The 12,271-nt window shown below is 50.5% G+C and overlaps 1 protein-coding gene and 1 pseudogene across 2 annotated transcripts; both read right to left on the reverse strand.

Annotated features, from left to right (window-relative positions):
- Nucleotides 1-2,681: 2,681 nt before the first annotated feature.
- Nucleotides 2,682-5,261, reverse strand: LOC146590967 (T-cell-interacting, activating receptor on myeloid cells protein 1-like). Of its 2 annotated transcripts, none has more exons than XM_085313727.1 (6): nucleotides 5,079-5,261; nucleotides 4,969-5,004; nucleotides 4,460-4,570; nucleotides 3,842-4,192; nucleotides 3,426-3,548; nucleotides 2,682-2,925 (listed from the first exon to the last, which is right to left on the reverse strand). In XM_085313727.1, exons 1-6 carry the CDS (start codon nucleotides 5,125-5,127, stop codon nucleotides 2,801-2,803), a joined length of 795 nt encoding a protein of 264 aa, XP_085169853.1. In that variant the 5' UTR covers nucleotides 5,128-5,261; the 3' UTR covers nucleotides 2,682-2,800. The 2 variants fall into 2 exon arrangements, with proteins under 2 accessions (XP_085169853.1, XP_085169852.1); XM_085313726.1 differs by having other exon boundaries at nucleotides 4,460-4,732.
- Nucleotides 5,262-7,471: 2,210 nt separating this feature from the next.
- On the reverse strand, nucleotides 7,472-11,917 carry LOC146590968 (uncharacterized; annotated as a pseudogene).
- Nucleotides 11,918-12,271: the final 354 nt, after the last annotated feature.

A 12,271-nucleotide genomic window follows, 5' to 3' on the forward strand; every position in this document is an offset into this window, starting at 1 on the left:
TGTTTGCATGCCAAGCACATGCCTGGAGCATGCGTGTCTGTATGTGCATGGCATGTGCCTGCATACCAAGCACATGTCTGGAGCATGTGTGCCTGTATGTGCATGGCATGTGTCTGCACGCCAAGCATGTGCCTGAAGCCTGAGTGTTTGTATGTGCAGGGCACGTGTCTGCACGTCAAGCACATGCCTGGAGCATGCCTGTCCATATGTGCAAGGCATGTGTCTGCATGCCAAGCACATACCGGGAGCATGTGTGTCCACACATGCAGAGTACATGTCTGCACACCAAGCACAGGCCTGGAGCACGTGTGTCTTGTGTGTGCAGGACATCCACACGTGCAGGGCAAGCGTCTGCATGCAAAGCCTTGCTCAGGAAAAAAAGCCTGGATTTGCTCCAGACAGTTTCATGGATGCATAATTTCATCGCAGATGATTCTCTTCTGTTTAATCCAAATGTGCCTTGCTATAATTAATGCCAATTCATAATTTCCACATTCTCTGCAAGCAAAATTACTTAACGCACCACGCAGGCTGAAAAACTTTTATAGCCCAGCAGCGGGTTCAGTTTGCCTGTTTTGGAGTAATGTGGCATTGCTGACCTTTGCAAACCTTTGCAGGATGTGCCATGGATCTTCTCTTGGTCTTCTGATCCTCACATGCTTCCCTACTGGAAATCACAAYTTATTTGTCAAGCTGGGCTTTGCTCTGGAGGTGGCCTCTTGTTCCTGTATTGCAATGGTAGTGTGATCGTGTTTGCAGTTGGTATCTCCACACTGGTGTCATCTCTAAAATACACCCTTAACGTTGCTTTCCTGCAGCCACCTTATTCCTCTAAACTTGTTTTGTGGGAAATTTTAACAATTGATTTATTGCTAGCTGCTTTCACAAGTCTGCTGCCTGTATTGGGTTGCTCACCTGGCTTTCTCCACCAAGCATGCAACCCGGCCACATCACAGTGGCACATGCCCAAGCGGCTTTCCTCTCTACAGTTCCCCGTCTGTTCCTTTTGTTTTCATCTCTAACTTTTCTTTTAACAGGGGGTTCAAATCTCTCATCCAAACAGATCCCATTGGCACAGGTCACTCATGGTCTTCTCCATCTCTTTGGATACCTCCAAGCATGGAGGTCATCCTGTGCCTGTGCTTTTCCAGGCTGAATAAGACTAGCTCCCACAGCTTCTCATTGGACCACATGTGCTCTAAAGCTCTATGACCATGTTGATGATCTCCACTAGACTTGCTYCATTATGCCTGGGTTGTTCTTGTACTGGGGACCCCCAAAGTGGATGTCATATGCAGATGTGCTCGTACAACCTTGCAGAAAGGGCCCACAGCTGAGTCTTGGTCAACTTACTCTCCACCAGAACCCCTACCTCCTTTTCTGCAGTGCTGCAGGGCACTGTCCTCAGGGACCCAAGGGTGTGTTTTGTGTAATTGGTGGGTATGTCTGCTGCCTGTGTGCAAGTTAATCTTCCAAGTTACCAGGAAGCCTCTTGTTCCCTTTCCCCTTTCCCTTCTTTATCCAAAAGGCTAAGGAGGAAAGTGCTTTAGAAAAGAGTCTTCCTTAGGAGAAGGTGCAGTATTGGTTCCTCCTTTCATTGAGATGGATGTGCACACACAACATAGGTCTCGTGGTGGCAGTGACCTCAAGCTTTTGGATGTGGTGGCTTATCGTCACATCTGGAGTTCCCCTGGTGTTACTGAGGCTCTGATTTGCCAGCATGTGCCCATGGCCAGCTCTGCTGTTCGCACTCTCTTCCTCTGGTTTCACAAGCCTTTCCTTATATAACCAGAATACACTGTTCTGTTTTTAGTCTGTTTTGCCCTTTCTTTCYTAGCTGCAGCCCCTAGCCTACCTGAAGCCACCTTTCTGCAACCCTCCTGGTGCTTCAGGAACCATCTGCCCGTGGCTGACTCTGATGTCATTGGTGGACAGAGCTGCTCCAAGGATGGGGTGATACACCTTGGGCAGCACTGAAACAGGTTGCCCAGAGAGGCTGTGGAGTCTCCATTCTCRTAGATATTCAAAAGCTATCTGGACAAGGTCCTGAGTAATGTGCTTTGGGTGACCCTGCTTGAGCAGGAGGATTGGACTAGATGATTTCCAGAGGTGCCTTCCAACCTCAACCACTCTGTGATACTGTGGTTGACTTGGGCTAAACTGGGCTTTGCTGAGAATGCTGGCCTCCCCAAGCTGGGATCAATTCTCATTTGGGGGAGCTGATGTGGCATCAAATGCAGTGCATGGACACCCAGTACTGTTTCACCCACAGGGCATAGGCACAAAATTCCTAAGATGCTGTCACCTGCTGGGCATGAGCACGTGATCCTCCACAGTGTCAGGACATGTTCCTGACCTGCATGAAACACAGCCCAGGGACCTGGAGGAAGGGATGTCAGAGCCTGGATGCCTGAACCAGCCTGCAAATCCAGCAACTGTGTTGCTGTCTTGGTCTGGGATGTGTCTCCCCAGCTCCTGGCCCCCAGCTGGGGGTGCTGGCCTCAGAATTGCTCCAGRGAATAAGTGTTCCAGAGACTCCAGTTTCTCCATCCAGCCCCCTGGCTCTTCATACCTTGCCCTATAGCCCCCTGGTCTGTCTTTGTGCCCTCATCTCCAAATGTGGGAGCCCCTTACCCCTGTGGGTCCCTGGAGTGCAAGAGCCAGGGGCAACATTGGGGAGCAGCAGCAGATTTAATTGGGATGCAAAGAAGAGTGAGGCTGTGTCCAGGTGGAGGGGAGTGGGACAGGGAAATCTATCCAGTCCCGTAGGGCTGGAAGGTGTGGCCATGGGGGTGCTTGGCTAGAGCCCCTGCCCCTTCCGCCTCCAGCTATCCAGGGCCTTGGCCACGAGGAGTGTCAGCAGGATCAGGAGCCCTGCGCCTAGCCCCAGGCGCACGATGTTGCCCAGGTTGAAATCTGAAAGGACTGAGAAGGGAAGATGTCACTGGGGGATAGGGAACTTCTTGGCTTAGCCCCATGGATCCAATTGCCCTTTCTGTCTCTCCAGGTCCCATCCCCACTTTGCCCCCTGCACCCCCCAGTGCCCCTCTCTCCCCACCCTTTGCATGCCCCTACTCCTATCTGCCACCCCCTTACACTCCCCGATTTGTCCAGCTCTTCCCCTACATCCTAAGATCCCTCAGGCCACCCTGCACCCCCCAGTACAACTGGCCTCCCTGTACCACCCAGTGCTCCCCACCTGTACCACCCACACCCCCTTTAGCCCTCACTGCCCCTCTGTTCCCTGCACTATCAGAGCCTCCCACCCTCTTGTTCCTCACTACACCTGCCTATCCAGTGCACCCCTCCACTGCCACCCTCCTACCATTGCCCCCCACCCATGAGCCCCCCCACTACCCCCACTGTATTCCACAGAGGTCTGGGACCGTATGTAAAGGGGGTTGGTGGCTCTGTTTCCCCCCTACCCAGATCTTCCTCCCTGGCGGTGCTGAGGCAGGACACCGTGGCTAGTGGGTGGGGGACCATGGTGCTTGGCTTTGGTGATCTCTGGGCTGGCACTGACCCTGCTTGTGTGGCATCAGGGAATGCTGCAGGAGGAGAAGGTGCATGTTGGGGGACAGAGCAGGGATGAGAAGGGGGAAGACCCCCCTCCACCATCTCTGTCCCTTCTTCAAGGCCCTGAGAGGAGGCTGTGGGGTCAGATCCCCTGGGGAAAGGGATGCCTGGTCCAGCCCTGCCATGGTAAGGTGGTCCCTGGATCCACACCCTCTGGGGGATCACAAGACCAGGACCCTCCCCTCTTCTCCTCTGGACACCCATTGCCACTCCCTGAGAACTATCCCTCCATGGTTTCTGGGCAGTCCAGGCTGCACAGCCCTACCTGGGAGGAAGGCTGAACCAGACTCCTCCTCCTTCTCCTCCTCCTCCTCCTCCTCCTCCTCCTTCTCCACCTCCAGCTCCAGGAAGGTACTGGGATAGGATGACATAAACATCTCGCCTCGGGGGCGGTAGGAGCAGCTGTAGGTCCCACTGTCTGCCCTGCTCACCGAGGGGATAGAGAACAAGGCCRTGTGCCCACTGGGGGCCTGGAGCTGAATGGGGACTGAGCTGCCCTCTCTGTGCAGGAGGAAGGTGGCTCCACGCTCACCACGGCACAGGATGGTGAAGTGGGTCCCCGGTACCACAACTGCCCCAGAGCTCGGGAAGATGTGAGGTCGGGGGTACTTGCGATCTGTTTGGGGAAGGGACAGGCAGTGAGACGTGGGAACCCCACACCTACCCAGCCGCCACCTGGTACCCACCCCTCAGCACTGCTCCCCTGCATGAAGATCTCAAGGCACTACCTACCCCATGGGGATGCTCAGGCACAGCCTGCCCCATAGGGACTCCTGGACATTGTCCACCCATGTGTGGATCCACCCGGGCACCCTCTTGCTTTCCTGAGCCCACTTTGGGACCCTTGACCCTACCCTGTGTGGTGCTGAGCTTCACCCCTCACCTCTAAGCATCAGCTCCACATGTTCACTCTCCTCTGGCGGTTCACCCTTGATTTCATATTGGCACCAGTATCTCCCGGCGTCTTCCCGTCTGGCTGCCGTGATGGGGAACTCTGCCACACCCCACACCTGGTCTCGGTACCAGAGGGGATGTGGGACCCCCTCCTTGTGCAGGGTGRCCTTGCCACCATGTCTAGGTGCATGGCACTGCAGGGTCACTCTGTCCCCCAGGGCCACCTCCTGACTGGGGCTCAGGGACAGGGATGGTGCTGGCTCTAGGGTAGGGGAGAAAAGAGTGAGCTAGAGAAATTTTGCTCCCCGGAGAGTCTGGCACCTTTCTTTCTCATCCACTGCATGCCTTAACCCTCCCTCTGGCATCCCGAGGGGAACAGTGGGGGCTGCCCATACCCAGGTCCTGTGGGTTCCAGAGGGTGGCCAAGACTCCTGTGGAGATGGCTTTGGAGAAGGGTCCCAGTGCGCAGCATTGCCTGTGACCCATGACTATACTCACTTGCTTGCACCCTGCTCTGGACCACCAACCACCAGCCTGCAAGGGACATACAGTCCATCAGGGACAGACCTGCAGCGAGCAATCGCTACTCTTTTCTCCCTGGCACTCACCGAAGATGAAGATGGGGATCATGACTGGATGAGGCTGGCCGTGTYGCATTCCATGCACGCAGAGTGCCCGAATGAGGAACCACACTGGTCTCTGAGGTGACAGGAAGGGAGAAAAAGTCACATCTCCCTTTTAGTGCTGAGATGCTGGGCTTTGCAAAACCYCTGCACAGCAGCTCTGTCCTGGGTACAGTCCTGGGGACCCCGTCCTGAGGCTCATGCAAGCACAAAGTGGGAATTTCACCCTAAGGCAAGCATGGCTGCAAGCCGGGTGGGCTGCAGGGTGTTCTTGTGCCAGGGGAAGTGACGAGAGGGGAGGCGGCCATCGCCTAGGGCTGTGGTTTTCCAGTCTTGCCTTCGGCAGCAATGCAGAACTGAGGTTTCATTGCTTCCTCTCCCCATGCGCCCATACCAAGCTGCCCTGCTCCCATCCCCATCCTTTGGTTTCACAAGGCTGTTCTGCAAGCAGACAACCTGCCGCCTTTCCAGCCTGTTTTGTTCTTTCTTCCATCTGTGGCCCCTAGCCCACCTTGGGCTCATGTTGGCACTGGGATGCTGGGGACAGAGTATCTGGCAGCCCAGCGTGGGTGCAGGCAGAGGGATCTGCCCTGAGCCACAGCAGGCAGCTGCCTCTGTGGTGGTGTTTGGAGGCTTCCTGTGTTCATCGAGGTGCCAGATTAGCTCAGGACACAAGCCAGCACAAGGCAAAGGGGTGCTCAGTGCCCAGGGCCCAGAGGAATGTCCCAGTCATTTTCTCCTATACACTGATTTTTTAAAGGACCAGTGTGTAGCTAAATTGGAGCAGTCTAGACTTTTTTTTCCAGGAAATTGCAGTAAGCACATTCCTGGCATGCAGGTATTTCCCAGCAAAGGCCAAAGTGCATTTCATAAGGATGCTGTCTGGAGAGCTTTARTACAGAGAAAAGTTTTATCCCTCCTACTGGTGTTCTTAAAAGCCACCAAAACACATGGGAGACCAAAGAAAATAAATAAATGAGTCATCCAGTTGAGCTGGCTTGGGTCAGCTGCCCTGCAGACAGAATTTCAACCTGAACAAATAGCCCCAAAGCCATAAATTACTGTAAGGGGAATCTGATAGACTGCAGGCAGCACCTCCTGCAAGGGAGAGCGGTTGTCAGTTTGTGTGTGTGCAAGTGACTCACAAGACAGACTTGTTCTGTAATCGCAGCATTTATTGGAGCTGTTGCGTGCCCAGAAGGAAAAAACAACTGTGCAGAACAAGGCTGCAGCAGACACAAAAGCAGGAAACTGCTATGTGGTAAGTGTGGGCACCCTTTCCTGGACCTTCTCTCTACAGAGATGCCCCCTCATCTCCAGCTGAGCAGTTTTGTTCCAGATTCTGGAAATAGAAACTTGCTGAAAATGTGAGATATTGGTGTCTTGGCTTCTCCAGTATTTTATTCCTTTCCCTTTGATTAGCACCAATCCCCAAAGAGTCAATAGCCGCTTTTGGAAAAATGCCTCGTCTGACTTTCGTTTTTCCTTTGATGTTTCTTAACTTGTTAGCTTTTGAAAACAAAGATGAGGATGTTTTGAAAATTTTCAAGGTAAAAAATAGAAATGATTCACATAGCATACTGCTTACTTCCTTTTGGTGGCAGGCCTCATGAAAAGGGAGTCAAATATACATAAAGATGATATCAAAAACAAACTTGCCTATTGAGTGGAGAAAATGATTTTCAGCTCTGTCAAAAATGGACATTACTACAGACTATATCGTGGTCCAAAAATGTAGTAAATCCAGTGTTAAGGCTGAAAGCACCACATCAAAATCACCATAGCCACATGTTGACTTAGCCAGCTTAAACACATTCTGCCAGTTCAAATAAACTAAGCAATTTCTTGACAGGTTAATTTTACACTGTCAGGGTCAATGCTGATGGGGTTTAGTCTGTTCTCCTGCAGCCAGCAGAAGGCTGAGACATTTGACTAATGCATGAGAGGTGCCCAGATTTGCTATACATTGAATTGACTGTGTTTTAGGGCAATGTATGTGGCACATACTCTACGGGGAACATTACCTGATCTGGAGGTCTTTCTCCTGGGACAGGCATGGGTCAGACTGTGCCTTCCTAACTAGGMTAAGCACTGTGGGCTCCACCCTGCTTCCCATGTCCACATGATTCTGTTTGAAACTGGTTCAGGTATGTGCACAGCCAAGWTTTCTAAGCGGTGCTTTTGCAGATTGGTGCTAGCATCCCCCCTATGTTGTTCACCTCATTCATCAGCTGCTGAGCAATTTCCTATTCAGAAAGCAAGAGTAGCCAAGCACAGTGCTTGAAAAATCAATGTCCTATCTGCCCTAGACTGTGCATGGTGGCATCCAAAGGAAATGAGGTAGTTCTCTTTCCTCTGAGCTACATACATGAGGGCTTCTATTTCTTCAGATAGGAGAAAGCTCGAGGGCGCATCTCCTTGGGGAAGTCAGTCTGGGATGAGAAGAGTCGTACGGAKCATACTGAGGGGGAGGGCCAGGTGTTTCCTCCAGGAGCAATTTAAGGATAGATTTATCATGGTTGGACATGGTGRAAGAAATCTGGAAGCTCCCTGAGGACACAACAATGGAAGAGGCATTTCTATCCAGCAGCTCCTTCCTGTAGGTACAGGACTGAGGGCGATCACCACACATGGCTCTCCAGTTTCCCACAAATCGCTGTTGTGGTGTAGATCTCCACTGCATACTGATGAGGAAACACTGAGTTGTGCATAGGGTTGTTGAACATCACTGCGGAGGAGAAGAGGTCGGGCTCGTACACCAGAAGGCCAGAAACTCCCCAGGGGCTCAGCTGCTTTTTCACAAACACGCATGTTTCCCTGGACTGAGGGCTGATGGATGGTGATGAGGGCGTCAAGATTTGGCCGCTTTGGCAGAAATAGCTGCAGAGAGACCAAAGATGGTGGAGACAATTGTAACACCACAAACTGGAATGCTTCTGCTACCCTATGCAGGGGCATTGCTTCTGGCTGCAAGAGAAGCACATCTGACACCTCACTGGACAAGGGCACAAGGCTGCAAGAGGAATTGAGACATAAGTACTGGTGGGGCTGGCTGGTGACAGCTTTGTCCCCTCCTCCTCAGCTGCCCGGATAGCACAACCTCTTTATTGCTCCCTTTACCCCATGCACCAAAGTGAGGGCTCAGTGATGCAGCAGGAAGGATTGCAGGGCAAGAAAGATGCCAGCATGTGATATCACAAGTGAAGCGGCAGATCATGCAGTGAAAGCTGACGGGATGATGTTCACCCTCACTAAACAAACCCTGAAGAACCAGGGCATTATTCTAGCTTTGTGTTTTGTCAAGGTGTGCCTAGGCTGTGCATAACAAGGCAGACAGGCTGTGTTCAGCCGCTCCCCTCTTCCTGTCAGCACCAACTCAGGTCATAGGTGCCTCCTCCTCGTCCTGTTTCTTTGTGCTGTGTACAGTTTTTATGACCYTACTCTTCCTTCCAGTACCTCATGCTCATGCAGATTTGCTGCTCTGCTTGCTCCCAAACTTGTGCCTGGGTTTGGCATGGTGAATATACATCTTGTCAAGGCAGGGAATGATGGACATCATACAAACCCGGGCCTACAGAGGGTCATGCACATCTTGTTGGTAATCTCAATTCCATGTACAGTGAGGAGGATCTCTTCCAGGTCTTTGCAATTCTCCATGATGTAAGGCTGCTGGAGCACAGAGAAGGACAGCTCTGCTGCCTCAAAAGYCCTGAGGAAGAAACATAGATGGGGCAGAGGATCTTGCAGTGGCACGTGTGGGTCAGGACTCTCTTTGCAGTAGACATCTCCCTCAGGACAGCATCTAGCTCAAGTCCCACTGAAGCAAGATAGCACTTTAGATAGCACTTTTTTTTTTCCCCCAAAATAATGGCAATGGGGACTGGCTGGGACAGAGAGCAGAAGCAGAGAGAATTAGTTTGCTCTGGTTTCTCATCAGACAAGAAAATTCCCCCCTTGTGCTGAGATGAGACAGCAACAACTCAGTTTGGTTACCTGCACACAGATGGCCAATGCCAAGGGGGATTCCTCAGGGTGCCTGGTTCAGAGAGGGATCCTAAATATTTTGTCCAATCCCATCCAATCCCATCCCATCCCATCCCATCCCATGTCACGTCACATCACATCACATCGCATCACATCTCGTCACGTCGTGTCGCATCATATCATATCATATCATATCGTATCGTATCGTATCGTATCGTATCGTATCATATCCCATAGTAAATGCAGGTATCTGGGCTATTCCATGGCATTTCAGAAGGAACTAGGCCACTGCATGGGGACAGCTGAATCTCTGAACGTGTGATAAAACTCCTGTTAGGGTGAGGTGTGTTGCCCTTCAGACCGTACCTCTACATACATARGGGCCAGTAGAAAATCCTATGTAGACAGTCAAAAATTAGACCTCTTAGTCTGGGCTGGAATCCAAAAGCATGAGTGGGTGAAAGCAGCAGCTTGGGAGAGACTGCAGGCAAAGAGAGATCTCTTGGTGCGTTCACTTAGACCCCAGCTCTGCCCTCCAAGGAAACACAGAGCAACCAGGAGGGACTCCCTTACCTGGGCCTGTTCAGGTCAYAGAGGTGGGGAGAAGAAATCTCCTGGTATATCTTTGTCTCTTGAAGTTGGCGGGAATCTCCTGGGACTGCTCTGCTCTGCCCTAAGCGTTTGCAGCACAACTGGCCCTACTCTCCCAATCGCACTAATCCCAGGGCAAATCCTAAGAGGGGAGGGGTGCTGCTGTAGCTGTGGGATGTTCCCGTGGGAGATGTAGCCTAACACACTACAGTCACCACCTGCTACAGGTGCCGCCTCTTCCCCTCCCTATGGTATGGACCTGCAGGGCTGTAGCTGAGGTATCTGATGCTTTCATGTGGGCTGCCCTGCCAAGCCATCTCCATTCAGGAAAAGGAGCCAGGGGCCTGGCTGTGGAGCTGTGAGCACCAAAAGCAGAGAAGTGTCTGTGAGCTACGGCATGTCTCTCTACCAATCATTCCTTCCTGTCAGCCAGCTAGGGTAAAAAAGAAGAGGGGAATAGAGCAGCCAGAGCTACCCAGTCAAGGTGGAAGAAACTGGTTTCAAAGTCTGTGGGCAGCACTTCTGACCATAAACATGTGTGGCTGTAGCATCTTAGTTCCTCTGCTGGCATTTACTCTTTGGGTGAGGAGGAGATAAGGAARCCAGTAATTGTGTTTGCTTTCAGTTAAGTAGCTAGCATTTGCTTTCTAGATTACATAACTGCGATTAAGTTGTCCASATAACTACTAGTTGTCATTACAAATCACTATCTTTCACTGTCTCAGGTAGGTGAAAACACTTGCGGATATTTTAGCTAATATTCATGAATTCATGAATGCCTATTTCCCATCCACTTTTGCATCTCTTTTGTGTGTTTTCCCACTTCTGTCCTTCCTTCTCATTTCTTTCCACCTTTCAGGAAAAGTCTTGGTTCTTGCTGTGCTATGGGGGATTACCAGTTTTCTATTTATGGGACACCAACCCACTCCCTCTTTCTGAGAGGAACCTTCCACTTGGAGGTGAGATGACCCAAAGGTCAGGGTGAGTAGCAGAAGGGGAAAGGATGGAGTCTGACTATCACAGCTGCTTTTCTTGTGCCTTTGTTGCTTTCTGTGGCTTTGTTACTGCTATTGTTGTTGTTGGATTGACTCCAAACCCATTTACTGGAAGCTCAGGGTGGCTTTTTTGACGTCTGGAGCAGTAAGGCTACACCATCTGCTTTTGTGCAGGGGCCTGTCTWCTTCAAGGAACATTTTGGATACAGCCAGAGAAAAAGGTGTTTGGAAAGCCCCCTGGTTAAGTGGAGGGCTGTTCTCTCACCACTGAAATGTTAGGGGAAGATAGGAGATGAAACGTATTGTGGTTAAAAAAATCACTTTGATGAATGACTGTTGTGGAAAATGTTTCCATTTGTTAGAAATGCTCATTGCCTCTCATCAAAAATGAAGGGAAAATTAAATATAAATATTTTCTTATTTTTTAAAAAATGAAATTRGTAGCAGACCTGCTCTTAGTTCCTCCCCTTCCTCCTCTGTTTAAATCTTATTTTAAWTTTTTTTGCCCACTAGAACTACGGACAAATTTTTAATGTTTCCCTTCCATTTATACATTTCTCTCCCTTCTGGTCTTTTCCTAGGGAAACACCAGCCTGCAGCTGTTGGAGCACTYTGCAAAATTCTGGTCCCTCCTGTGCTAGCAGGAATCTCCACTATCCAACCCCGAGTTGGCTGTGCAGCGGGCAAGACTGGGGAGGGTATAAAGCACCATCTCAGCCCTTCCTCTTGCAACACTTTGCACAGGCTTCCTAAAAAGGTTAATTGCACAGCTCAGAGCTTGAAGCATTCATCTAGGAATGGCAGCTTTTGACCTTGGTTTATTGGGTTATTAGCTAGGAATGAGCCTAGCACACAGGTCTTCCCTTCTGGGGTAACTTAAATGACCTCTCCACATGCCCCAGGATGATTTTTGCTTTCCTTATGGCCTGATGAGTATTTAAATATACCATGCAGCTCCGAAAGACTTGCAGAGTCCTCTTGGCTCAAGCCAAAGAGTTTCTTGTACGTGATCAGGTCTTACAAGGTTTTAGTAGGCCTGAGGTTTGCAGAAAAACTTATTCTCTGACACCTGTCTCCTTCTGTAGTCCAGACCAAACCATTCCTTGCAGACAAGCTGGGTTCTTTGCTGCTCTTGGCCTCAATCTCTGCTGTGTACTGCAGAGGAGTACTGTACTGTACTGTACTGTACTGTAGGCCAATGTTATAGGAAACTTGCATTTCCTGTCCCTCTTCCTCTTTTCTGCAGAGGGGCATTGGGTGGCTGAGGCTATATTCAGGGTGCAGATGTTTCACTTCATATCATTTGCACTACCAGGACAGAAAGAATTAATAGAAAAATCATTCAAAAATAGATTTCAAATTCTGTGAAGAAGCTGCACTTCTGTGTCTRCTAAAATAACAACTCAAAACCTTCCCCTAGAAGAGCATAGCCTCATTTGAACTGGCCTGCCTGAGGCTAAAAGCTACTGCTGGGGCATGTTTCTGAGCAYCACAGACTGAGTCATGTTCTAAAGATCACTCGGTCCTGGAACCATGAGGAGTAAAGCATTTAAGGACTGAAACCTCAGTCCTGTTACAGCTGAACCACAGAGACTGAGCCTGAGGTCT

The sequence above is a fragment of the Rhea americana genome, unplaced genomic scaffold (assembly GCF_003343005.1).
Source record: "Rhea americana isolate MKP2758 unplaced genomic scaffold, rheAme1 scaffold_393, whole genome shotgun sequence".
Lineage (NCBI taxonomy): Eukaryota > Metazoa > Chordata > Aves > Rheiformes > Rheidae > Rhea > Rhea americana.